Source organism: Fundulus heteroclitus, chromosome 6 (assembly GCF_011125445.2).
Source record: "Fundulus heteroclitus isolate FHET01 chromosome 6, MU-UCD_Fhet_4.1, whole genome shotgun sequence".
NCBI classification, from domain to species: Eukaryota; Metazoa; Chordata; class Actinopteri; order Cyprinodontiformes; family Fundulidae; genus Fundulus; species Fundulus heteroclitus.
Genome location: NC_046366.1, coordinates 15,110,374 through 15,135,540, shown reverse-complemented (window position 1 = coordinate 15,135,540; position 25,167 = coordinate 15,110,374). Strand labels below are relative to the sequence as shown.

Here is a 25,167-nt window from a genome sequence, read left to right as displayed (position 1 = left end):
CTGCGGTCGCCTGTCTAGTTGGTGCGCCGGCCGGCGTTAACTGAAGCGGACCCAGTTATGAGTCGATTCGGCTCAGACCAAGGAAAGGACGCGCAGGTGTAGCCAATCCCAGCTGATCTCCACGCCGCCGCCTCTCGCAACATTTGATTGGCTGCCGCGCAGCCCCGGCTCTACGCGCGTCCAGAACAAAAGTGGGTTAAAACTAAAAGCTAAAACCGCTGTTTGCGTCGCAGTGGTTACGCAGAGAGCTGTGAAGGATGGGTACAGAACGAGCGAAAAATCCAGCTGTCTGCTTGGCTGCAGCTGTTATTCTGACTGTTTCCCTGGTGCAAACGACGGACTGCCTCCGACTGAGGAAAACTCTCAGAGGAGTCACACCCAGAGAACCTGATCCCGCTTTCCCAGCTGGCATCCGAGAAGGACATATCGTGTTTGGGAAAGTTCTTGAGCTCTCAGATGAAAACAGAAAAAAGCCTAGGAATGTTTCAGCAGATGATGAAACGGATTATCAGTCAGACTTTCCAGGTATGCGTTTTATATATGCTGAATATAAGGGAGATGTCTCCAGTTTGAATAGTCATGTCTGATAGGAAACTTGAGTGGTAGAGGACCCTAACCATCCATAGCCTCTGTGGTAAAGCTGCTCATGTGAGATGAGGATTTCTGCCTTCCCTTCATAGGCTGGTCCCATCACACAGACATGGATGAGGCCTCCAAGGAGAAATGGAACCGCTTTGGAACCTCTCTGCAGTGTTTTGATGACCACATGAGGTTCCGATTTCTTGGACCGGGGGCTTCACAACTTTCAGTGGAGCAAGGTAAGACTAAGGTCTTTTAAAGTGCATTTGTACCTGGTATTGGACATTGATGTCGTTCTCTCTCCTCCCACAGCCAATGAGCCCCCAATGCCTCTGTCCATGGTCCCTCCAAGATGTGGCTACAGAATGCACGGAAACCCAATGGCATTTGTTATGATGGCTCCATACGATGGCTGCAACGTGATTCAGCAGGTATCTTAGATTTTTACAAACTGTTTAAGCTTCAAAGTATGTGTGGACAACTTTGAGCAATACCCATTAGGGATACAATTCTGAACCTTTGACAAATCTCATGCAGTTACCGGTTTGCTTAACACTGACAGGAATAAGCTGCTCTGATTCAAATGTCATTCGTTTTCATCCCAAGGGTGGAAATTACGTGCTACCACTACTCTGGCAAGGTCATCCACTCTCCCTGCTGTGTCCCAAACGTGGAAGAACTACTGTGCCGCAGAGGCCCCAAATTCCACAGGGGCCCCAGGTTCTGCACGGGCTCAGCCATCCTTACTTTAACTTCTATTCTCGTCTATCCCATGCACCAGCTGAGCCTGCAAAATCTGTGCCACAGTTTCCAAAATTCCCCTTGTACCCATACCTTTATCCACCTGAAACGACATCCGCACCAGCTGCCACTGTTGTGCCAAAAGTCTCATATCCCCAGATTCCTGTTGCCCCATATTTCCCCTTCCCATACTGGCCTCAGTTTCCAGACGTCCCACCCTTCCATTACCCTAATGACAAATATCCAATGTATCCAACTTCAGGACCAAAGACGACGACAACGACAACTACTAGGACAACAGCAACAACAATGGAGATCCCCTATACAACTACGGCGTCTCCTGCTACTACCCAGGGTCCTTCTAATACACCTGCACAGGTGTATCCTATGGACTACCTGCCATTTGTTCCAAATGAACATTTTCCACATTTGTTTTACTCTCAAGGCTAATCTGAAACTGTTGAATTAAACACTTGAAACAATATTTGTGGTGTGTTTTATAAAAAAAAAAAATTGATCCAAAACAAGTTTCTTGCAGGATTTTTTTTTCTCCCCCCTCCCCCTCTTCTTAAATCTTACCTATTCGGATGTTCTTCTGGAAACTGTTTAGTGTGTAAAATAAAGTGGTGTGTATGTTTTTAAACTGTAGTGTGTGTGTGTGTGTGTGTGGTTAGGATTTTTTTTTTTTTAAAAACTATGGTACAATAGACATATCCTTACTTCACAGTTGGAGCAATAGGGAGGAATCCCATGCTTGGCTCTCCAGTGGATGAGCCTCTGATTTATTTACATCCATCTGGACTGACCTCATGGGGGTGCCACAAGGCTGTATACTTGGGCCATTTCTGCCCCTCCCCCTCTTCTACCTTTTAGCCACTAGGAACTATTCTGTAGAAAAATTAGGTTTTCTCCTTTGTCAGTCACGATTGAACTAACTCATGAATTTTTTTTTTAAGTGATGTCAACATGAGAATCACATGGAATTTTTAAAGCACATAAACCAAAACTATTGGTGAAAATTTGTGATAATTAGTGATGGCGAGGTTAAAACACTAGACCCTTCAATCGATTTGAATGCAGAGGCATCATGTGACACCATTTCCTCTATTGTGCCATCAAGTGGACGATAAGTGTGAAACCGGCAGTAATATGAATTTGTGTGAAGATCCAACCTGGATAAATGAAGTGTGATGCTGATACATTCTGAAAATCAGTTTGATCTTCAGCTGTCTATATGATACAATGGCTGAACCAAAAGGGAAAGTGAGGGTTTTTATTTGAATCTGCCTGTTACTTTGTAATCATGCCACTAGTTATTTGAAACCGCACCAAAGCTTAAACCATTAGACCACTGGAAATTGATAATTTGTACTGACTTTGACTTGTTCAAAAATATCTTTTAACCTGGTACAGACAAGTGAGCCAGCAGAGCTAGATCAGATAAGTTGGGATAAACCTGTTTCTGTCTGTTCACTTCAAATATATTGCAAATGATCTCAAGACAAGATTTGATTTGGGTTGAGCAGCATTTAGCTGCCCCTTATACTTTGGATCATGTGTGGCATCTCAGCTGTTGAATCATTCATGTGAATCAGTATTTTGAAACTGATGTACAAAATTCTTACCTTCCCCCCCCCCCAAGTAATATCCAAAAGAGAATTGAAAAAGGCAAAGTAAATATAATTCGAAAGGATGTAAGATATTTGTAAAACCAAGGTTCAGAACTGAAGCACAGGAGAGAAGTGTTTCTGTGTTAACCCAGAGTGAGATTGATACTGCAGTTTATAGTTTAGTGTATTTTTCTTTTTTTCTAGAGTTGTAATTCTTTTGTTTTTGACAGGGTAGTTGTGGAGTTGTACCCATTTGTATTTCCATCTGGCTTTGGTCAACCATGTGTGCGTATTTTTCTTTTTTTTTTTCTACAGTACCATTTATAAATATACCTGGTTTGGAGTCTTTGGATTGTAGAAGGAATGGAATACTAAACTTGCGAGTGGAAACTTTTTCAACAATGTAGAAATTGTGCCATCCTTTTGACACAAACATATTGGAACATGTATTTGGATAACTTAAGGTTTTTAGGTTGCTTAAATGGCTCCGGTCAATGCCTGCAGAGAAAGTGGCCCCGTATTTTTGCTGATGCAGATTAAATAGTCAGACACAATCTTTGTTCGGACAGATTGCTTTAGCTGGGCCTTAATATGAAGCCTGGAAGAGTTTGCATGAAAGAATCAGTATTTTGATTTTGATTTTTTTTTTTTTAGGTTTTTACAGCACTAGTGTAAAAACCTAGTGCTTGTTTTTCATACAGTGGGCTGACAGGAAAAAAGGATACAAGAGAGGGGGAGAGACATGAGGCAAAGGACCACAGGTCAGAGTTGAACTTGGGTCAGCCACACTAAGGACTAAGGCCTCCTCCGTACATGAGTTGTGCACACTACCCACTGCACCACGAGAGCGCGCCTGAAAGAAGATCTTTTTTGACAAGAAATCAACCAATACACATTCTATTCAAAGTCCTTGAAACAATTTTCATCTCGTACTAAAAATAAACTGGGTTTAAAAAAAAGGCCCAACAATTAGTAGGACATTTTTTTGATTACTTGATTACAAAATAAACAAAAAGTCTCAGTTGATTTAAATAGCATTGAAAAGCTCCACCTGCAACATGCTCACCATTACTCTACCATCATATTCCTGATTGAAACATATTTAATATATTAGAACTTTGATTCTACAATTACCTTTCTCCATATTTCCAAACTTGTCAATATGAACATTCTCAGCTGAACAAAATCATTTCACTATTTTCTGTTTATTGAAAGTAAAAATCATGCTACATTATCAGAGGTGAGGTGTTGTGAGTGACTTTTATTTGTAATGTTACTGTGCAATACTTTTTCCTTCGAAGAAAAACAATTTGAGTAAGTTTTACTTACAGCGGTCACATTACTCAGTGAAGAACTGCACAGACCGATAATCAGTTTATTCTTTCACAAAAGCTTCCTTGTTTCTATTTTAATCCCTATCTGCTGAGCATATGCTGTGCTGTTTGGAGAGTGGAAATCTATAGTTATTTTTCTCCGCTAGAGATGCAGTTTACATTGTTCAAAACATTATTTAAGGTCTGTATTGAGAACAAGTGAGATTTAGATGTTTGTTTCTCGTGCCTTAGTTGGTTAGTTTATAAAGATGTTTAAATGTACATGTTTTCTTTTTTGCATTATTTGAAAATAAGCCAATTTGCACAATTTTTTATATTTTTTGAGAGATTGCATAATTTGTAAAAAAAAAAAAAAAAAAAATAATAATAATAATAATAATAAAAGAAAAGAAAAAAAATAACTTGAATCAGATCTTATGATAAAACTGTTCAGTCAGAACTTAAACAGTCTTGTCACTAAGTACTTATTTAACTCTTGAGTAATGTTTTGGATGATCTACAATGATTTATATTTTTACTGCTAAAGTTTTATTTGAGCTGCGTACTGACTTGTGCAAGGACGGAACCTGAAACAGACACAGGACAATCACCAGCTGTAACCTAATTGGCAACAGGGGGCTGAGCTTTGGCTGCTCTTCCATTTGATTGGTTCATTCCTTTTCAAAATCACCAGGAACTAAGATTGTGTGGCATATTTAAAGGCATTACTGAGAAGTCATGCAGCACGCTGAGCTCTGGTTTGCTTCATGATGGAAGGTGGCGAGCGGCACAGAAGATGGAAAACAATAGTGGCCGTATTGCTCTCGTGTTCATTAGCGCTTGGTTTAACTTACTTTAGCTGGCGAGGGCTAACCAATGCAGTCAAAGTAATTAAGAGTTCTGAAGTGAAAGAGCATGATGTGTTTAATGGGAAGGAACTTGAGTTTGAGTCGGGTTCTTCCGCAGCTGTGACCACAGAAATGGGAATAAATGATGCTTCAGTCCAAGCTGACAGCAAAGGTAAGTTACTTTCAAATTTCTTCCTTTAACTTGTACCAACAGGCCATGGCTTTATTATTCTTGTTTTCCCTCTTTGAGTTACTGGGGACAATATGGTAAAGGGAGCTGCATGGAGCGCCTCAAATTCTTCACTTCACTGCGGCCGTAACAAAATGAAATTCCAAGTGATGGGACCTGGTGCTGCTGAGCTCCAATTGGACATGGGTAAAAGCTCTTAGCCATGATTTTTAAATGATCTCAAAGTACCTGACCACAAACTTATTGGGTGTCCCCACTTGTCTTTAATTTTAATTTTTTTTAATACAGGTAATGATGACCCTGTACCTCTGAGCCAGGCTCCTGGATCTTGTGGCATCTTGGTGAAGCAGACCTTGCTTGGACTTCTTCTACTTGTTCCTTATGACTGTGCTGTTAAACAAGGGGTATGTCTTTATCATATAGCCTTACAGCTATGACTCGCTGCAGTTAAATGTACACCTGCAAGGCATTGCATAATTTGTCCTGTCTACTTGTTTCAGAATGGGACGTACGTCTTGATGATGCGATGGAGGGAAAGTGCCGTTAACATTACCTGCACCACATTGCCAAACGCTGATGCCGACACAACTGCCGAGCCTACTGACGTTCCAATTGCTGTTTTGCCTCACTATCCTTTAAACCTTTATCGTATGAAACGGCATCTAAGATGGCATCCCATGTACGTTCCCTGTAGTCCACACCGCCGATTTCCACTCTGCCGGTATACCACACCTCCACCAACGACTACAACCACTGCTTCCACTACTACTGCTAATCCACACCCACCTACAATAAATCCCCTACTCTGGAAAAAGCTACATGACCTCTACCCGTTGTATAAACACTACATTTATGGCAACCACCATCCCCTGCACCGCTACTACAATGTCTTTAAGTATCCAAGATGGCAAGGAGCACCTCAAGCCTATAAGAACCCTCACATACTCAACTATCCAATCCAACTCTTGGAGGGGTATCTTGCACAAACGCCACCTCCGCAGACCGCTATGCCCACGATGACAAGTGCCTACTGCCCACACTCCAGGAGGGTTGGTCATTTCCACAAGTTCCCTTTTGTTCCAAGAATGTCATTTGAAATCCCAGCGGAGCAGCAAAATGTGCCTGATCGAAGCTATACATCTGGGTACCAAGGTCCAGAAAATCCTGACTCCTTCTGGGAGTCGTTTCCTTTACTTTATCACTCAGAAAGCAAAGATGACCCACGCTTTGACTGGGAGCACCAGACTCCTAACTGAGTGGCCAGAATGTCTGACTGTCTGTCCTCACCTTCTCGGTGCTAGTCTTATGACAATTGAATAAACGTGTTTAACTTGGAGCAATGTCTTGTTGTCTATTGAGTTTAACTGTCTTGTAAAAACTGAACCAATTTTGTCCTAGGTGCCTGAGTTCAACATTTGGCAGAATATGTGCACACACGGAATACAACTTCAACCGTGCAAATTGGCTTGTCCACACAACTCTTCAGGGAAAATTCCCTGAACTAAATTTGCCTTAGCATTTGCAGACCTTGACCATGTAAATCTAACACTGGGCTATAACGTTTAATTGGGAGAAAAGTGGTGCTGCTTACAGGTGAAAACCAGAAATGTTTCCTGGAATAGTCAAGCCTGAATGACTCATTGAAAGCAGTCATGTCTGCCTACTCAAGTATATGTACTTGCAGTAAACTAGGGTCTCGTTAACAATCAGATGTCGAGGTTTTCCAGCATCCTAATAAAATCCCTAGCCTACACATGGTTAAGGTTTTGTTTTTAACTCTGTAAAGCACTGGGGGCATTGAACCTGTCAATGGTACCAATTTTCAGGTGCATTCATAGTTTACCAACTCCAGCTGACAACTGTAAACTTTTCATTTGATCTCAAATTTTGTTTCTGTGCCATTCTACATCTCTGGGGGAATATTTCCTTGACCTTCAAGGAAAATGCAAACCTTTTTTCCTAAAATAGGCTTTTTAACCATTGGGCCATATTTTAGTTTGGGTCTAAACCAAGGTCTGACACTGACTTCTTGGTAGTGATGGCGAGATGAAGCCTCATGAGGCATTGAACCACTCGGCCAACTGGTTCGAGAAAAGGTTCATTTCTTGACGGTTCATGTGCACACAGCACCACCTACTGGCAAGTTGTATAATCACAGCCAGCTGTATCTTAACACATGTGATATCATTTTTGTCTATTATGGCTCTTGGAAATGACTTCACAGAAGGTCTAGGACAAAATCATTTGTCTACATAAATTTTGTAAACACATGTGTACAATAAAATATTGTTTGAATGTATTCTGTGTGTAATTATTCCCAAAATAGTAGTGACATGATATGGCATGTTGTGTAATGTTTTTCTGTGACTCTAGAAAAATGGCATGGGCTTAATCAGGCAGAGGACAATGAAAGTGCTTGTGGAACTAGGCAGGGGGTAGTGAATAGGCTAATGCTTGTGTAACTTGGATGATTTCATGCATTTTTATTAAGAAACAATTTCTCCACAGTTTTTGGTTTCAAATGATTTCTCTTTTTTGATACTACTTCTCCAACCTTTGAAAAGACACGCTCACATGGCACAGATGATGCCGGGGTGCATAAATAAATAAGTGCAAGTATGTACAGATTGGGGTACTGTGACCAATGAAAAATGGCATGGGCCCAGTACTATACGGTCCCACAGTTTCCCCTCAGCAGCAACACTGAAGCACACAGAGGTTCCCGCTGCGTCTTTATGCACGATCCAGCTGCTGATGTCTCCTCTCTTTTCAGCTCAATGCACTTCTAGACAGTAACAGTTTATAACCTATATCACCTTTCACAGCAACAGGTTTCTCATCTCAGTCGACCAGACAAATCTCTATTGCTCTCCTCAGTACGCTCTGGGCGGTGAGGTGGGAGGATTTTACCCGATGGTGCGCTGCGTGCGAGGGATAAACGGGGGAAATGCATAAATAAAAACTGTAAAGGGCTCCTATACAGTGATCATAGGAGCTGACCGGTCTGAGATCAGCCTCCTGATGTTACAAGTTCTTTAAAATGAAAGCGCGCACCCAAATTACAAGTAACGTAATTTTGCGCACCTGAAAAAAGCGCACGGCAGAAGCGCATCGAAGCGCTGAGGCACAGAAATACGGTGCATGTAGTTAAAAAATGCAGAATTAATAAAAACAACTTTACTAACCAGACGTAGCGTTTTAAACTGCATCTGGTGAGCAGAACTGTTTTATGATCTAGAGTGCAGCCATCACTGGTTCTGAATGAAGGCAATATCTGGCAGCAGCTCTCTTCCCCCGCCCCCCTCCTCCTGCGTACGTAAAACAGGACCTTACCGGCACACTTTCAACCGCTGGTTAAGACTAAAATTATTCATAACTCTGATCACTCTTCCTGCTGCTCTGTTAACATGAACTGCAGCAGGAATTACTGATGGCCACAAGCTGTGAAAGAAGCTGAAACATCTCAGCAGAAGGCGGAGTTTTTATCGTCCGCTGCCCAGATGGGCGTTGGGATTTTTATGCGTGAAAAATGCCATGTTTGCGTGTGACCGTGTGAAGTCAGTGACGGTCAATGCGTGATAGTTGAGAGCACTGATCTCCTATCTATCTATCTCTCTCCTAAACTCTCCAAACACCAAACTAACTGTCTCAAACTAAATAACCACTATCCAAACTCTGCTATCCAAACTATCAAAACTCTATCCACTCTCTCAACTGACCGCAACTCGCCTACAACAACCCACATTTTGAATGGAGCCTGTGGGGTTTCTAAAAGCTGTCGAAGCCGCGCCAACATCTGAACCACTTCCCGAAGCAGTCACGTGGTACAGCCGGGCAGCGAGGCTTCGGACGTCATCGTTTTCGGCTCCTCCCCTAAATGAAGCAAGCCTCGATACGCGCTTCACGGAAACGCCCCCTCCATTACTCGACACACGCCTCGAAGCCTCGGCACATAACGTAACATCACTACTTCTTGGTTAAATGGTAAATTTGAGTAGTTGAATAGCGCTTTTAGTCCAGAGGACTCCAAAGCGTTTCACACTGTGGTGGTGAGCTACATTTGTAACTACAGCTGCCCTGGGGCAGACAGAAGTGAGGCTGCCATACATTGGCACCACAACCAACGGGGGAAGTGTCTTGCCCAGGGACACAACTGAGACGGAGAACAAAGGGTCAAACCGGCAACCTGCTAGTTGCAGGACTACTTCCTGTGCCACTGTCACCTCAAGAGTGTCCTTTGACAATGGTAAAAGTGGTTGCCCATGTCCCGAGTACGTTTTTACATGGTGGCTCTTGAAGTATGAATTCCATACCCAGTTGGTACCTTATTAATCTCCCTCAAACTCTTTGCTTCATGTTACTTTTATAGCATTTCTTCCTGGTGTGATTTTTTTTTTTAAGGTGAATGGAAGGGCAAAGTTTGTCTTTCCACTCCTATCTTAGCATAAAAATTCCTGCCGATGAGTTTTGGCTTAGGATTTTTCAGATTGTTGCCGAGGCTGACCGAGTGAGAAGACTGAAATTTTAATCTTTGCGAGGTGTGGTGGACCCTGTTGCTAGGTGTGAAGCTGCCTGCTAAGAGCTGTGATTGGTTGATACAAAAGAACACAAATGTAATTCTAAATGAACCCATTTGACTGGAAAAGTGTCATGATTAAATTTAGCTAAATTAAATAACTGTCACAAAGCATCAAAATGTTTGAACATACCTTAACATCCTCATTATTTTGATTGGCTTGTTATGTTTACTCACCATACTGGTCATTTTACTACATCTATTTGATATTAGTGGTCAATCACCAGTCATTTTACTGGGATTGCTTGCTTAGATAAAGCGGTTGCTTTTGGGGAGAAAAGGATGTAAAACGAAGAGAAGAAAACTGAGGTGGACAGAGGAGCTTTGCCTCTGTCCGCACAGCTCTGGGAGAAGAATAGAGTGTTGCAAGGTAAATTGGTCCTGGGATCACGGTGAAAAGAGACAGACTTTGTATCACATTGTTGCAGAGCAATGCATGTTTTTTTCTGCCTGTCTAGGTGCTTTTACGTGTTAGCCTGGAAATGGAGAACCAACCAAAAGCCAGAGATGAGAAGGCCTCACGCAGCAGATTTCTAGATGACCACGTAGGTTATGGATACTGACATGATGTACAAAGCAGCAAATACTTTATCATATCTTTCACATATTCCCTCTATGTATGTTGAGTGTATATTATTGTATTTTATTAGTGTGTATTTATGTATGTGTATATATATATATATATATATATATATATATATATATATATTAGGGCCGGGCAAGTTAACGCGTTAATTCCGCGTTAATTCATTAGACTATTAACAGCGATATTTATTTTATCGCGCATTAACGCATGTTGCTCACATGCTTTCAGTCAGTGTCAGTCAGCTGTCACGGCAGCACTCTCCCGCTCCCCCTCCCCTCTCGTACATGGCTCAGCGGTGCCAGCCAATCAGCACGCAGGCTCAGCCTGGCCCGCCCACTCAGCTCTCACACAAACTTGACAAACAAACAGCTGAGAGAGACCGCAGCAGCGAAAAAACATGAACAGAGGAAGTAGCACCGTTTGGCTTTATTTTAATACCGTAAATGAAATCAAGCTGTATGTTTTGTAAAAAGCCGGTTCATTTCAGTGGAAACACAGCAAATTTATCTAAGCACGTGAAAAAACATGAAAACGTCGAGCACCAGAAACGGAGAGAGGAGACGAAACTTCTCTCATTGCCCGACAGACCCACAGACGTCTCTGACTGAGGCGTTTCAGTTCTCCAGGGAACATCCAGGTAGGTCAGTGGATGGATGGATGGATGGATGGATGTTACTGGAGCCCACACATAACATGTAATTAAGACCTTGAAAGAACCCAGTACATATATTAAAAAGTGTTATTTAAGATAAGATAACATTAGCTAATCCTTTTTTTATCCCACGACGGGGAAATTTATAGGATTAAAGCAACAGGCAGGTGCACACAACACAGACAAAATTACATAAGGATTGAAATATATAAGAGGTGGATTAGCGAAAAAACACTGAACATAACATTATTATTATTATTATTATTATTTAATTGTAATAATAAAATAAAAACCACAAAACCCAAAAGGTCAACAGTTTCATGATACATCAAGCTTAGGGACTGGCTAATATACAGCAGGTTGGGGTTGGTGGGTTGAAAATATCCAGTATAAAATAAGTGCTACAAATGTTACAACACTTTTGTTCATATGGCAGCAGAACATTAAAATAAAAGTGCTCTTTACACTACTTTTGAATTCATTCTTGGAGTTTGTAAATACAATGCGATTAATCGCGATTAATCGCGATTAATCAGGGCGATTAATCGCGATTAAATATTTTAATCGTTGCCCAGCCCTAATATATATATATATATATATATATATATATATATATATATATATATAGCTGCAACTTTTTCCAATTCTTTTAAAATGTTTATTGAGGGCATTTCTTTAAATAATATATAAAGTCCTCTGTATTATGATGTTTGTACCTTTTTCCAGTTTTCACTCATTATTTAATGATTTAATATTTTATATATTTATCCTCAATAAAATAACATTACTACAGAGCCGCACCTTTAACCCGTTAGGCCCACTAAAACTAATGAATTTAGAACCGCAGGGACGATAACGTTTATCTTATCTGTATATTAATAATTGCTTAATTGTCAAATAAGTTTTGTGCTCATTTCCTCCACTGGTTAGGTGGCAGATTAGCCAAACAGCGCTGTCTGTTTCCACCATCTTCTCTGCTTAAGACACTCTTAGGCTCACTACAAGTCCTCCTCACTACTTCTAACATTTTTTCACTTTAGGAGCTCTCAGCCGAGGGCACTTCTAATAACTGTTATCTTACTCCGGTAAAATTCAAAGAAAAAGTTTTAAATTCAGGCAAATTCTAATAATCTTTTTTTTTAAATTGATGTCACTAAGAGCTGATTCTTTAATCAATCATCTGCTGTACAGCTGTCAATTAGCAATCTCTTCCATGTTTGGCTTGGCCATAACATTTCTGTCTTAAAACACCTATTTCACTAGTCCTATGCAGTGTTCATATTTTACTAACTGCACTTTGGTTTTTAGTTAGCCCTAAGCCGTAATATCACAATTAACATTAATGCAACTGTACAACCAAGTTTAGAAGTCCCATTTTTTTTATTTAATTACTGCTGAAATAATAATTATGTACCAATGTATTGAAAAGCAGCTGTTTTATAATATTTGGGCCTTTTTTGCACAGCAGTATGGGTATCTTTGTTCCATCACAAACGTGTGCTGCATGCACCCCATTCTGTCTCTTTTTATAAATTTCTGCATGGTGCTCTCTCCCTTGGGCACCCTCTGATGCTGCATGTGAACGAGGAATGTTTACACATCACTGAAACTGTGTTCCATGTGACTGCGAAGAATGTGTAGCACTGCACACTCTGGAAACGGTACTTATTTTCGCCGATTCTCCGTAGTCACTTGGGATGGCTGTGTTTTAAGAGGCACCGAGCTCCAGAAAAACAGCCAAAGAGCAATAAATCCTAAATGCACCCATTTTTTATGCAAGACTGCTTTAGGTTGGTATGCATAATTCAGCTTTCTGAAGGATATTTGGAATGCATAGGTATGTATGGCTGTATAGAATTGCACATGTTTTAAACTATATTTTGAATTAACCTACAACCCTGAATTTCTTTGACAGTCTGCCTTTATGGAAGAATATGATTTGGATTTGGATGAGGCAGAAATGTTCAGAGGGGCCACGTTAGGCCATTGGTGGAAGGACGGGGACGGCAGCAGGAGTACACAAAGCCACGAAGGAGGCTGCAAGGTTGAGAGCTGCAGCTGGGCCAAGGAAGTCCAGGACATCTTTGGACCACAAGCTGAAGACGCCTACAGTGGGGGGCGAACCAGGCTGTCCAGCATCTCTGTGAGTGGCCGTCTACATTGCTTGAGCTACTGCTTCTCAAAAAAAAAAAAAAAGTGTAAAAATATAAGTGTTAAAGTTTGGAGAGAAATCCCTGCTGTAGTCTGGGTATTTTTAGTTGTGCGCAGATGACGGATGAATGACGATTCAAGATGTTTTGATCGGCCCACTGCTTCCCTCTGACGCAGCACTCTGAGATATGAGTGTTTTAGTATTTTGGGGCAGATGCATCATGCACTTCCTTCTCTCTCTTTTATGGCAGTGTGTGCTTGAATCTGTGCATCTAGAATAAAATATAGAAAACAAAGGGAGACATAGGTTGGACAGGATAAGAGGCCGTACAATATCAGTGTTGCCATCTTAAAAATAACCTTTATGAAATGAATCAGGGCCTCTTTAAATGTTTTGCCTTCCAATAATGCAACCTCATCCAGACCAACATATCTGGTATCGCTCACCTGGAGCACATCTCACGTCCTTCAACAAATCTACCTATTTTATTTCTCCTCCCGGCTTTATCAGTATTATTTGCTTCTTTATTTCCAGTGAAAGAAAAATGGGGGGGGGGGGGACTAAGAGCAAGGGAGGAAGATGGAGGCACAGATAACAGATCAGGGAAGCTGTGGCAGCTCTAACTCTCCCCTCCCTCTCCCACTCTCTTCCATTTCTGTCTCCTCTTCTGCTTCCGTCTCTTCCCACACTTTCATCCCCCTCCTCCTCCTCCTCCTCCTCCTTTCGCTCTCCGCTGCCTCTCCCCTCCCTGTGCTCTCCTCCCTCACTCCTCTCCTGCATGGACCTGCAGTCTATGAGAGCTCCACTGCAGTGTAGAAAAGGGCAGGACGGCTGTGTGAGTACGATGCGTTAGAAGGATGGTGCACCAGGAGAAACGCGTTTACCAGGTGTGTGGAAATGGCTTTTGCGTTGACGTGAGATTCTGAGAGTGAAGTGTTCATGCCATGGTTTTCTACAGGTATGCTCGATAGGTATCTGCGTAACGGGTGTGCAGCTCAAGATGTCAGCCATAATGGATGAGTGGATGTCGGAAAAGGGAGAGCACGCGCTTATGTGGTTCCGATTTGAGTGTCTCTCAATAATCTCTCGCTTACATCTAAATCGATTTAGTCCTTATCTGGATTAAGATGATCATTTTGAGTCATTGGAGTAACACTTCTATGTTTTTTGGTTTTTTTTAAACCACGTTGTTGATGGCTAAAAACAGGTTGAGGTGGTCATTCTGTCTGTGTTTTCCCTTTCATTCATCAATACCTGCAACAAATGTCAGTGCGTATGAAAGGGGGTTATCAGGCCATCTGTTATGGGGGAGCGAGAGTAAAGATTCTCACCTGATTCATTCTCTGACGTCACATCCTCGTCTGAATGTGCGTCACAAAAAAAAGGGGTGCAGGTCTACGTACGTGTGTGGATGACTGGGCTGGATTCAATTTAAAAATTATTATTTTTTTTGTTAAATGTTAACAGTCACTGGAGACGGTTGTTTTGGTGTTAAAAGCATGCTTCCACGGATGATAAATAGACATTCTCCACGATGCAAAGGATCCTTGTGCTTCATACCTTCCAGAATCAAGACAGAACAAAAATGTAGAAAGGCAAGAACCAATACCTAATTGTTGGAATGGAGCTAAAGAGTGGAAGCTGAGAACAGGGGCAAACGCCTCGAATAGCAATGTTAGACATACAGGAGGGCTGGCCTGATGTATAGCAAAATATTGAAACCCCTCATGGACCCCTGCTTGCCTCAGGGTCCCTTGAAATGAAATTCATGCAAGATTTGCTGACAAATGCATCGGCTGGTATTGTCTGAGCTGAGAAAACATTTTCCGCCCTTGTTTGTGGTATGTAAAGTGATCCCATTTTTATCTTCTTCCTTTTTTTGGTAGCAAACAAATACAACAAGAAGGTAATGCAGATTGTTGGAAATAAATAGAGCAAAAAAAGAGAAAAAGAGCCACCTATGGATAGTTTGCATCACCAACAAGGACAAGGACATGTATGGTTATGATTTTTAACCATTTGGCTTTAATTTAGAAACATAAACCTGCATTTTTTCACATTTTAGTTTTCTAATTACATATCTGTTAAAAAAGAAAAAGTGAACGATCAGGGCAAAGTAAAACATTAAACTGCACTAAGCATGAATTAATGACCAAATTTAAATAACCATCCATAGAAATTATGGAAAATAATTAAAACAAAACAATTTTTACAATTGATAAAAACATTGTTAAAAAAAAACTAAACATGGATGTGTAAAGAAAAAAATGCTCTCGTTTTAATTTTTTGCATTAATTTCTTTAAAGGTGCATAGTGCAGGTTTTGAAGTTAAATATTTTTTATTTTCTTGCCCTTGCAGTTGCCCAATATGTAAAATGAGTTATCCTCTATTTACTGCAGTTGCCTCTAGGCTTGATATTCAGTTCATGAGAGAGTGATACGGGCCAAATCCTCTGTGCGTGCGTGTGAGCGCTCTTGTTCACCAGGCTACTATGTTAAGCCTGCGCAATAATCATTACATTTGTGAGAGAACAGGCTAACTTCAATATTTATAGCTTTCCTACCTCAGAAGATATTTTGTCTCTAAACAAAAAAACCTGTGCAGTCGCACCGGCAGATGCTTTTCCTCTTCTCCTATGCATATGCACAACACTGGTGTCATTTCAAATTGTTGCCAGAGGGGGCAAACATTTGCAAAAATCCTGGAACTTACGCTGTGCTCCTTTAATACTTTTTTTTTTTCAGATGCTTTTTCACGTTGTCTTTTTTTTCTAAAATCATGAAGCGCCACAAGCTAGATAATGAAATATGACAGGATCTGGGTTGTGACTTATTGGGATCTATTTTATGTTGTAGGGTGAAATCTGAGAGCCTGAATCTACCAGATGTTTACTATTTAGATCACTGGATAAATGCCTTTCAGACATAGTCTATTGAAAGGGTAAAAGGTTTATTTTGATACCTTTTAATTGTCTTTAACATTATTGTTCGTAAAGAATTTGTTGCTGTAACCAATCAGCTCAATCCTGCCTGTTTAGGCCACACGAGTGGATGTGTCAGCATTGGAGCGGCACTTTTATTAATATCCTTTATAATTCATGTGTGTTTTTTTTTCCCCGACAGGCTCAGAGGAATGAGAGAGAGTCAATCAGGCAGAAACTTGCCCTTGGCAGTTTCTATGACGACGAGCCTGTCATCTATACCAGCTGCAGCAAGAGCACCCCATCCTTCCGGTAGGTTTCAATCAGTTATGTGTGGTTAGAGTTTGATCCATAGATATAGCATTTTTTTGTGTTTTTTTTTTCTGAATCCAGCAAAAGTACTGTCCTTGATCTGTTGTTAGCTAACACTGTGTCTTTAAATCTATTTTTAGATATATTGTTGGGTGGATGAAATAAAAACTTGCCTTTGTTTACATGAAAAATGGTGCCGTCATAAGGAATGGGTGGGGGCCACACCTAAAATATTTCTACATATCAGTTTAAGAAAGGACAGGGCAGCTATAGCATTTTGTGAAATTGTAGTCATTAACCTATATTTACATGGTGCACCACTTTTAAATGTATATAACTTACTCCTGGTCCTGATTTGCCCATTCAGTATATAGGAAGACAGCCGAGTATAATTCTGGTTGTGTTTGGGTGACGCCCTTACATCATCAGTAAGCCCTAATCTGGCCCCAATAACGCATAATTATGGATTTTAAAATGTGCAATCATTAAACATTTTAGTCTATGTCAGTGAATTTGAATATTATCAAAACATTTTTCAGTAATTCAGTTCAAAAGGGGAAAATTCGATACTATAGAAGTAATTACGAACGGATTATTTACATATTTCAAACATATGTCCAATAATTTTAATAATTACGGGTTACAGCGATGAAGAGAAAAAGTGAAGTTTATTTGTGTAGCACTACTCTTGCAAAGGATAGTTGTGGCAGAAAAATCAAAAATACGTATTCAAAACAAATACAAAGCTAAGACACGATAGCTGCAGCAAACGGTAATTGTTCTCACTTCTGGTTTAGATGCCAACAGTTGCAGCACTTTCAGGTTTTCATGGAGTTTGCTCTGGAGCTGAGGAGCATAGAAACCAAATGTTGCCTCTACTTTTTTTTTAGTTCTGATCCTCAATATATTGACTACAAAGGCTTGATGACCTGAGGGGGTCTATACCTGAACAGTAAATCTGAAATTTATTTAGGTAATGTTCTGACATCATCAAGGGTTTAAATAATATCCCTTAACAAAAAGGGAATCAGTGCAGCTAAATAATGTGATATGGTCCATATTTGCTCTTTTAATAAAAAAAATGATAATTGCGGAAGGGATAGCCATCTAGAAACTTTCTGTTTGCACCCAGTACCAGGTTGGTGTTCATTTTACATTACTGTAGTTACTGCCAAAATTCGACATGGCTTGGAGGCCTATACCGCTACTGAGGGGTTAACGAAGTCCAGGTCTCTTTAATAGTAGCATTCAGCTCGTCTGCATTGTTGGTTCTGGTGTCTCATCTTTCCCTTGACAATACCCCATAGGTACTCAACAGGGTTTAGGTCAGACGAGCTTGCTGGGCAATCAAGATCGTACCATTGTCTTTAAACCAGAGATTGGTACTTTTAGCAGTGTGCACAGGTGCGAAGTCCTGCTGGAAAATGAAATCAGCATCCCCAACGATCTTGTAAGTAGAGAGAAATGTATAAAGTGTTAAAAAAAAAATACTGGCAGATGGGCCCCAAATCATTAGTGACTGTGGAAGCTTCACACTGGAGCTCAAGCAACTCGGATTCTATGCCTCGCACCTCTTCCTTTAGACTCTGGTGTCCAAGCTAAATGCAAAATTTACTTTCACCTGAAAACAGGACCACTGAACAACAGACCCGTCATTTCTCTACTTAGTTCAGATAAAGCGATTCTTACACAAGCTGTGTGGTGGCTTCTTGAAGTAGTGACTCCATGAGCCACTGTGAATCTGCCCTAAACAATTGCACAAACTCTTTCTCATAATCCTCCTGAGGATAGAGTTTACTGTGTTTCATGCACACCATTCTCTGCAAGACCTTTTCCTTCCACTTAACTTTACATTCATATGCATGGTTACAGCTAGTTTATCGTGTGAAGACTTTGTTTTTTAAATCCAATTTGATGATGTGTAACAGACAATGTTTCCGCCATTCAGGGAAATGAATGTGTCAATCTCACCATGGGCCTTATCTTTTTTGAGTTAATATTTCAAAAACAGGCAAAAATGAATACTACGAGAAACCCCAAATCCTCTGCAGCAATGATTTATTTTCCTAATTTAATTGACGTGTTCTGCTGCTTCTTGACAAACTGGATTGAGCTTAAAGTGCTCAGTTCCTCCTCCACAGATAGGACAGAAATAGCTAATGACGTTATAGGTCCATATCCCTATAAACAGCAACATATGTCCTGCGGAAGTGTACTTGAAAATAGAGAGAGTTAAATCTTTTAGAAATAAAGGTTTAAATAAAACTGCTGTATTCTGCATGTTCTAAGAGGAGGAAGCCTAAGACAGAAAGTAAAAGGGCTTCCTGTAAGATCAGGTTCATTCCAAGAAGACAGGAATTGGATCGAATAACCCCTCCCTCCCCTCCCCTCCCCTGAAAAAATGCAGAACAAAGAGGTTAAAGTTCGGTAAAAGTTGGCATAAGCCACCGGGTGTAGTGGTTAACCCGCGACATTTTCGTGAGAGGAAGGCATGCTAATTATGGGATTCAGTTTAGTCGACATTTCCCGCACCCCTGCAGTATACTAACTAAAAAGAGAATAAGTGACATTTTTATCACCTTTTTAAATCACATTTACAGCTGATTTAATGTCTTCACACGTACATGTTTTTAAACCTTCATTTAACCAGATAAAAGACCCATTGAGATCAAGACCTCTGTCACAAGGGTGACCTGGCCAAGAAAGGCAGCAGCACATGTCATAGTGGACAAGACAGACAACAACAAAACAATCAGAATATATAAAGTGCAAGCCGTTTGACAAACAAAATGCAATAGTTATTGCTACAGTTGCAATATGAAAATTTAAACAGTAACAATTTAAGATTTAAAACACAGGTACTGTTTGAAGGATTTCCGCTTTGGTTTCTTAAGGTAGAATGGAATTAAACCCACATTATAACAAATAACTCAATCTTACAGCCTCGTTTGGTTTAGTTAGACATAAACATGATGATAATTTCTCTCACCTAAAATAGACATTTCACATTTGTAATTGAGGATTTGGATAATAACAATGACGTGTAGTGGAAGGAGTTGCTATACATCACGGTTAAGAGCAAAAAAAAAAAACTCATAACACCTGTGACAGGACTGTTTTGTCATTTCCTCGCACTGCAACTTTGACCTCTTGTAACTTTAAAAGATTTTTTTTTTCCATACACCCAGATTACCTAACTTCAAACCATGGACGGCCCCTGCATGCTTTGTTCCTTTGATGAAGTGAAACTCTGTCTGTAAAAAAAAAAAAAAAAAAAAGAAGTGATGCAATCCATTATACTGGGATTGTGGTATTAGAGTCATGTGACCCCCTTATAGGTGCATTACCGTGGGGTTTAGCTCTAAATGGAAATTCCAGTTCCACCCCATGGCGTTTGTGGAATGTATAAAAAATTGTTCTCATCCTGGTTGATGAGTGATTTCTTTTCAGTAAAGGGGTATTGGGGTGTGAAATTGGATGAATAGCGTATTTGATGTTTGGGAAACCAGTGGTTAAGGACATTGTGAAGGGAGTAGCTTATCATTTTTTGTTAGATTTAATTATCACTTTCAATTTCCATTCCTTGTTCCTTTCTGTTATACTTGTTTAAGTGACGTTGTATTAGACCCTATGCAGAATTGAATTATATATAGGGCCTAATACACACTCTTAAATTCACCTATATTATTATTATTATTATTATTATTTATTATTATAGACTGATATTGCTATAATTGCTATTACTATTATTACTATTAATATTTCAGTGCATAGCAAAGTATATAAATACGTCATGGCAACAACATTATGTAAAGACTTATTTTCCAATGTAGACAGAGTTGATGTTAGCTAGCAGGCTTGCATCGGCCAACATGTTGATGTTAAATTCCTATATTAGGGTAGCATTTTAAACTACCAATAGCACAAACTTTTTCTTTTTCCATAGCAGTCAGTTACTTAATTTCAGCTGAAATGTTATCATAAACCAACAAGCTAGACCTAGCAAAATTAGCATGCTGAACACATTTTGTGTAAGATAACTGGCTAGTATTAGCAAGCATGCAAATGTTGGCATTTTAACAAACCATTACATTTTGAACTAACAATACTACAAGTATATACTCTACTACAACATTAGTTAGACAAACTTAGCTTACATGCTAGGATTTATCAGCATGCTAATGTTAGCTTTTCCACTAAACTGTTCTGGCAGGCACCAATTAGCAAACTTTAGCATTTCACTCCAGTTATTTAATCTGGTGGATGGTTGATGTGCGCTACATGATACTGTTCAGTAGCATGCCATTACTATCACTTGAGGTTATGTTAGAGTGATAATATCAGATAAAGGCTAACCATTTTAATGAAAATGCATTTTTGTTTTGCTTTTTAGTTATTATAATTCTCAGTTTATTTATAGTTACATTAATTAACAAATATTTGTATTTATTGAAATTAATGTTTTTGCAATCTACATTCGACGGCTAGGTAGATGTTTAAAAGCTATCACTTGCTGATCCATTCAGGAGCAGTACACAGGGAAACTATGCTTTATTTGGCTTAACTTGTTTTAACGAAATCCTTTATCTAAACATTTCAATCTAAATTCCATGTCTTTTATTTAAATCACTGGATATGCAGAATTGGCTTAGATGTTTTGGATCATTATAAAGACCATGATCCCACAAAAGGAGAAGTTCCATTGGCATTCTGTTCGTGTCGAAACAAAAAGAAGGTGCCCACATTAAGGGTTTCCCCTTTTAACTTTTTCAAGTTGACTTATTTTACCTCTCAGGCTGCAGAGCGGGGTGAACCTGCAGGTTTGTTTCGTTAACGACAGCAGCAGTGACAAAGACAGCGATGCCGAGGACAGTAGGACAGAGACCAGCCTGGACACACCTCTGTCACCGATGGTATGCACCTGCACATACACTCACTGTGTCTGTTTCTCATGACCAGCTCCTCTCGTGCCTCATAACCACATAAAACAAGTCCCGCTGTTGCAGCTCTACACTAATTCCCTCACTTCCCACACAGAGCAAGCAGAGTTCCTCGTTGTCAGACCGTGACACTGCGGAGGAAGACTCGGATCCGTTGGATGACTGCAGCGGGTTCTGGCGGGTGCAGCGAAGGCTGCAGGAGGAGGCCCGGGTGGCGTTGGCGCTGGCTCGACCCATGGCTCGCATGCAGGTGGAGGTGGAGAGACAAATCCAGCTGCATAAACGTTCGCCTGTGGCCGACCTGGTTAGTCAGAGAAAATGAGATAAGATTTATTGTTGTAAACCTTTCAAGACAATAAAAGTTCCAGAGTAAATGAAAAGGGGGAAATTAAGTGAAGATGGATTGGCTGCTTTTACAGTAAACACAATAAAGATGACACAAGGGACTTACAGGGCTGCAGTAAAATGTCAGTTGTCTGGTTTGTGTGTGTGTGTGTGGGAACAGAGAAAGCCCCTGAAACTGGTAAATAAAGACCAGCAAGTTTGTCCCACTCTTGATGGATGGGGAGTGTTGGCAGGGCCCGTTCTGAAGTCGATTCGAGTTCTCACAAGCAACATATTTTTTCACTTCTTCAATGTGCAACAGTTCCTGTATGTGTGTGTGTGTGTGTTTGTCTTTTAGCTCCCTCATCTGCCCCACATCAGTGAGGGGTTGGTGAAGTGGAACCTGAGGCGTGGGGACATGAGAGACATGAGTCTGGGGCAGCTGCAAGTCATAACAAATGACTTACACTCACAGATTCAGAGTGAGTTGGTCACACAACACAAGATGTATGCAAGATGTAAGAAAGGAAACTAAATCACACAAATGGGAGTTCCGTGACCTTCCAAATTATTGGCTATCTATTGAGAGTTCATGTTATGAATTGCGCTTGTACTTTAGTGGGCAACAGATTATTACAGAGAATTATATTCAACTAGCGTCTGAAATTCTTATTTGTTGATAATCTCCCACAGATCTAAATGAGGAGCTGGTGCAGTTGTTACTAATGAGGGACGAGTTGCACGTGGAGCAAGACGCCATGCTGGTGGACATAGAAGACCTCACCAGGTATCATCCCACTTGTAGCTGAGGTTTAATGTTTGAGGCCGCTGCGTTTATTTGTCATTAACGTCTGTTCTTTTCTGCTGCAGGCATGCACACAGCCATCAGCGGCACCAAACAGAGAAAGCAGTCTCTAAATAAACCTCCTAGTTCACGCTTGTCCATCTGCACGCCATCCAACCTCCAGTACCACAGACTGTTGCCAGTGTTTTGTATTTTTCAAATCAAGCCATGGTGATGAGTTTTGGAAAACCCGACTAAACAGCCTATAGAATAAACACACATGCAATTTTGTTGCATCGCATGACTCGGTCTGAAAACCCCCCCCAAACCAAAGTCAGAAAAGAATAAGTACACTAATTTCAATATGAACACAAATGAGCTGGTGAAGGCTTTTCACCTTAACCAAACATGTCATATGTTGTAGCTGTTAGGATGGGGGAATCCTTTTGACATCATTTGTGTTCATGTTTTTTTTTTTTTTTTTTTTTTTTTTTTTTTTAGCTTTTGGTGATTTTTGCACTATTCATTTTTGGGAATAGCTCTTGAGCCTTGTTTTGCCTCTTTTTTTTTTTAGAGCTCTTCAAATGTGCCACATAAAACACTAGATTTTATTGAAATGCTCTGCATATTTGTAAAGTGTATCATTTATTTCACTCTGAGCACTGTATCAAAGCTGGTTCATCACTGAAATTCCCTTTTAGCATCTGCTTGAAACTGAATTTTTACTTTGTTCCTATCGATAGAGTATTAACATCAAGATAGTCATTTAAAACCACAGAGTCATATTAAAGTAAGAACATTCTGATAGGAAATATGCAAAATCCTGCTTTATGTTTTATTTACTTATGCAGACCATACAACATGTTGGTTATATATTAACAAAAATTGTCAGAAGAATCTATTTTATCTGTGTAAATGTTAAGAGGCTTTATTTAAAGAATGAATAACTTGATTAGATGTATTTGGTGTTTTCACACTCAGCTTTCTAAGAATGTCAGTTCACACAAAGATCAACTTTATATCGTTTGCTTCATTAACAAATGTACTGTACAATGATTGTAATAACGAACCCAGTAATAATAAATGTTTAAACTGTGTGAACTGAAGTGGTCTGCATTCATTTGGATTTCCGTAGAACGTATTTCGATCAATGACGGAATCTTTCTCTTTCTATTGTGATCTACCAAAAATGTTGCGCTCTTTGTAAACGAATGGGTGGTGTGATTTCCTTGAAACCAAAAGGCCGAGGGACGATGCAAACTCTCATTGACACATTTATTGTGTAGTTTAACAACCAGCCGCTGCTGAGTTTCTCTCCTCGTTCACACATTCACGCTTCTAAATGTGTGACAGCTTTTGAAAAAGGGTTACAGAAAGCTAGTGGGAAACAACTCTTATGACTAAGATGAAAATAACTCTTAGCAGAACTACAAAAAAAAAAAGTATGTAAGAGGTTATTGATAAATTGCGGGTAAGTAAAATAGGTTTTAAATCAAGTAGGTTATGCAACTGGTAATATGTATAATAGTACACTATTGATTTTGTATTACATGTTTGTGGTAGAAACAAAATGCAATCAACCCTGACATGTCGAATGAGAAAAATACCACCGATGTAGAGCAGGCCCAAAATCAGGGGGAAACTAATCGTGGCTTCTATGGTTGATTTATAGCAAATTTAAAATAATAATAATAATAATGATTTAAAAAAGTTATTTTACAATTAATATAACTGACAATTTTGCCCTCATGCCAGCAGGGGGCCCCCAAGAATACTTGACCTCTCACAAAGAATATCCAGCTTGCCTCTTCACAAAAGGCCTCTTACACGTGAGAACATCAGCAGATCTCTTCATCGGTTCCTCCATGTTCCAAAGACTGGTGGGGAAAAATATTTAATGCAGCCGCTGCTTTTATACTTGATGTAGTAATCAGTGTTAGAGCAGGCCTGCAGGGAATAAAGTGGATGGATCTAAAACGTTTATATTAGGAAAAGTCTAAGAATACAATTTACCTTGAAGGTTTAAAACTTATTTATTTAGGATTTCAAAGAACTGCCAAATGCAGTTGCAGTAATCACACAGGAGAGAGTATTCACAGTTGGATAGCTATGCTAACAGTGATGCCAATACAAATTTCTGGTCAAGGTGAAATCTGACTCAAAACGTGCTATCCAGTCAGTGTACTTTATCTGGTAAAATAAGTGTAAACTATTATTGTGAGTCCCATATATGGAGATCTATGCTTTAGGCGTAAGGCAAGGCAGGTTTATCTATATAGTACGTTTCAGTAACAAGATGATTCAAAGTGCTGTAACACATGTATTTTGAAGTAATTATTGAATTGTGTTGACAGTCGTCTAATGAAGGCGGCTGATAGCACTTGGGTTCATAGCCGTCAAATACAGTCCTCGTCACCTTTAAGTCCGCTGCGGCAGCATTTCGAAAGGATGTTAGGAGAAAGAAAGTGTGACAGAGAGATAAACGTACAATCATGTTCAGTCAATTACAATGCACCCCCACAGTGTGATGCTGCCACCACCATGACACACAATGGAGATGATGTGTTTAGGGTGAAGTGTTCCAATCATGGGAATCCTTAACAGCCTCCCTAAATGAGCACCGTGACCTGTAAATGTTT

General features: G+C 40.0%; 3 protein-coding genes across 4 annotated transcripts; all 3 read left to right on the top strand.

Moving 5' to 3' along the window:
* Window positions 1-175: 175 nt before the first annotated feature.
* LOC110369382 lies at window positions 176-1,806 on the top strand. The gene is made up of 4 exons (XM_021323566.2): window positions 176-525; window positions 681-818; window positions 892-1,010; window positions 1,186-1,806. Exons 1-4 carry the CDS (start codon window positions 258-260, stop codon window positions 1,768-1,770), a joined length of 1,110 nt encoding a protein of 369 aa, XP_021179241.2. The 5' UTR covers window positions 176-257; the 3' UTR covers window positions 1,771-1,806.
* A 3,164-nt stretch (window positions 1,807-4,970) lies between these two features.
* Window positions 4,971-6,617, top strand: LOC105935903. Its single transcript, XM_021323565.2, has 4 exons — window positions 4,971-5,263; window positions 5,342-5,467; window positions 5,570-5,685; window positions 5,782-6,617. Exons 1-4 carry the CDS (start codon window positions 5,011-5,013, stop codon window positions 6,535-6,537), a joined length of 1,251 nt encoding a protein of 416 aa, XP_021179240.2. The 5' UTR covers window positions 4,971-5,010; the 3' UTR covers window positions 6,538-6,617.
* A 6,181-nt stretch (window positions 6,618-12,798) lies between these two features.
* On the top strand, window positions 12,799-23,625 carry LOC105935899 (schwannomin-interacting protein 1). 2 transcript variants are annotated; one of them, XM_036138143.1, is made up of 8 exons: window positions 12,799-12,932; window positions 13,011-13,238; window positions 16,371-16,480; window positions 21,276-21,393; window positions 21,518-21,724; window positions 22,103-22,226; window positions 22,438-22,531; window positions 22,615-23,625. In XM_036138143.1, the coding sequence occupies exons 2-8, from the start codon at window positions 13,020-13,022 to the stop codon at window positions 22,664-22,666; spliced, it is 924 nt and encodes a 307-aa protein (XP_035994036.1). In that variant the 5' UTR covers window positions 12,799-12,932; window positions 13,011-13,019; the 3' UTR covers window positions 22,667-23,625. The 2 variants fall into 2 exon arrangements, with proteins under 2 accessions (XP_035994036.1, XP_012731957.1); XM_012876503.3 differs by lacking the exons at window positions 12,799-12,932; window positions 13,011-13,238 and adding an exon at window positions 13,979-14,134.
* Window positions 23,626-25,167: the final 1,542 nt, after the last annotated feature.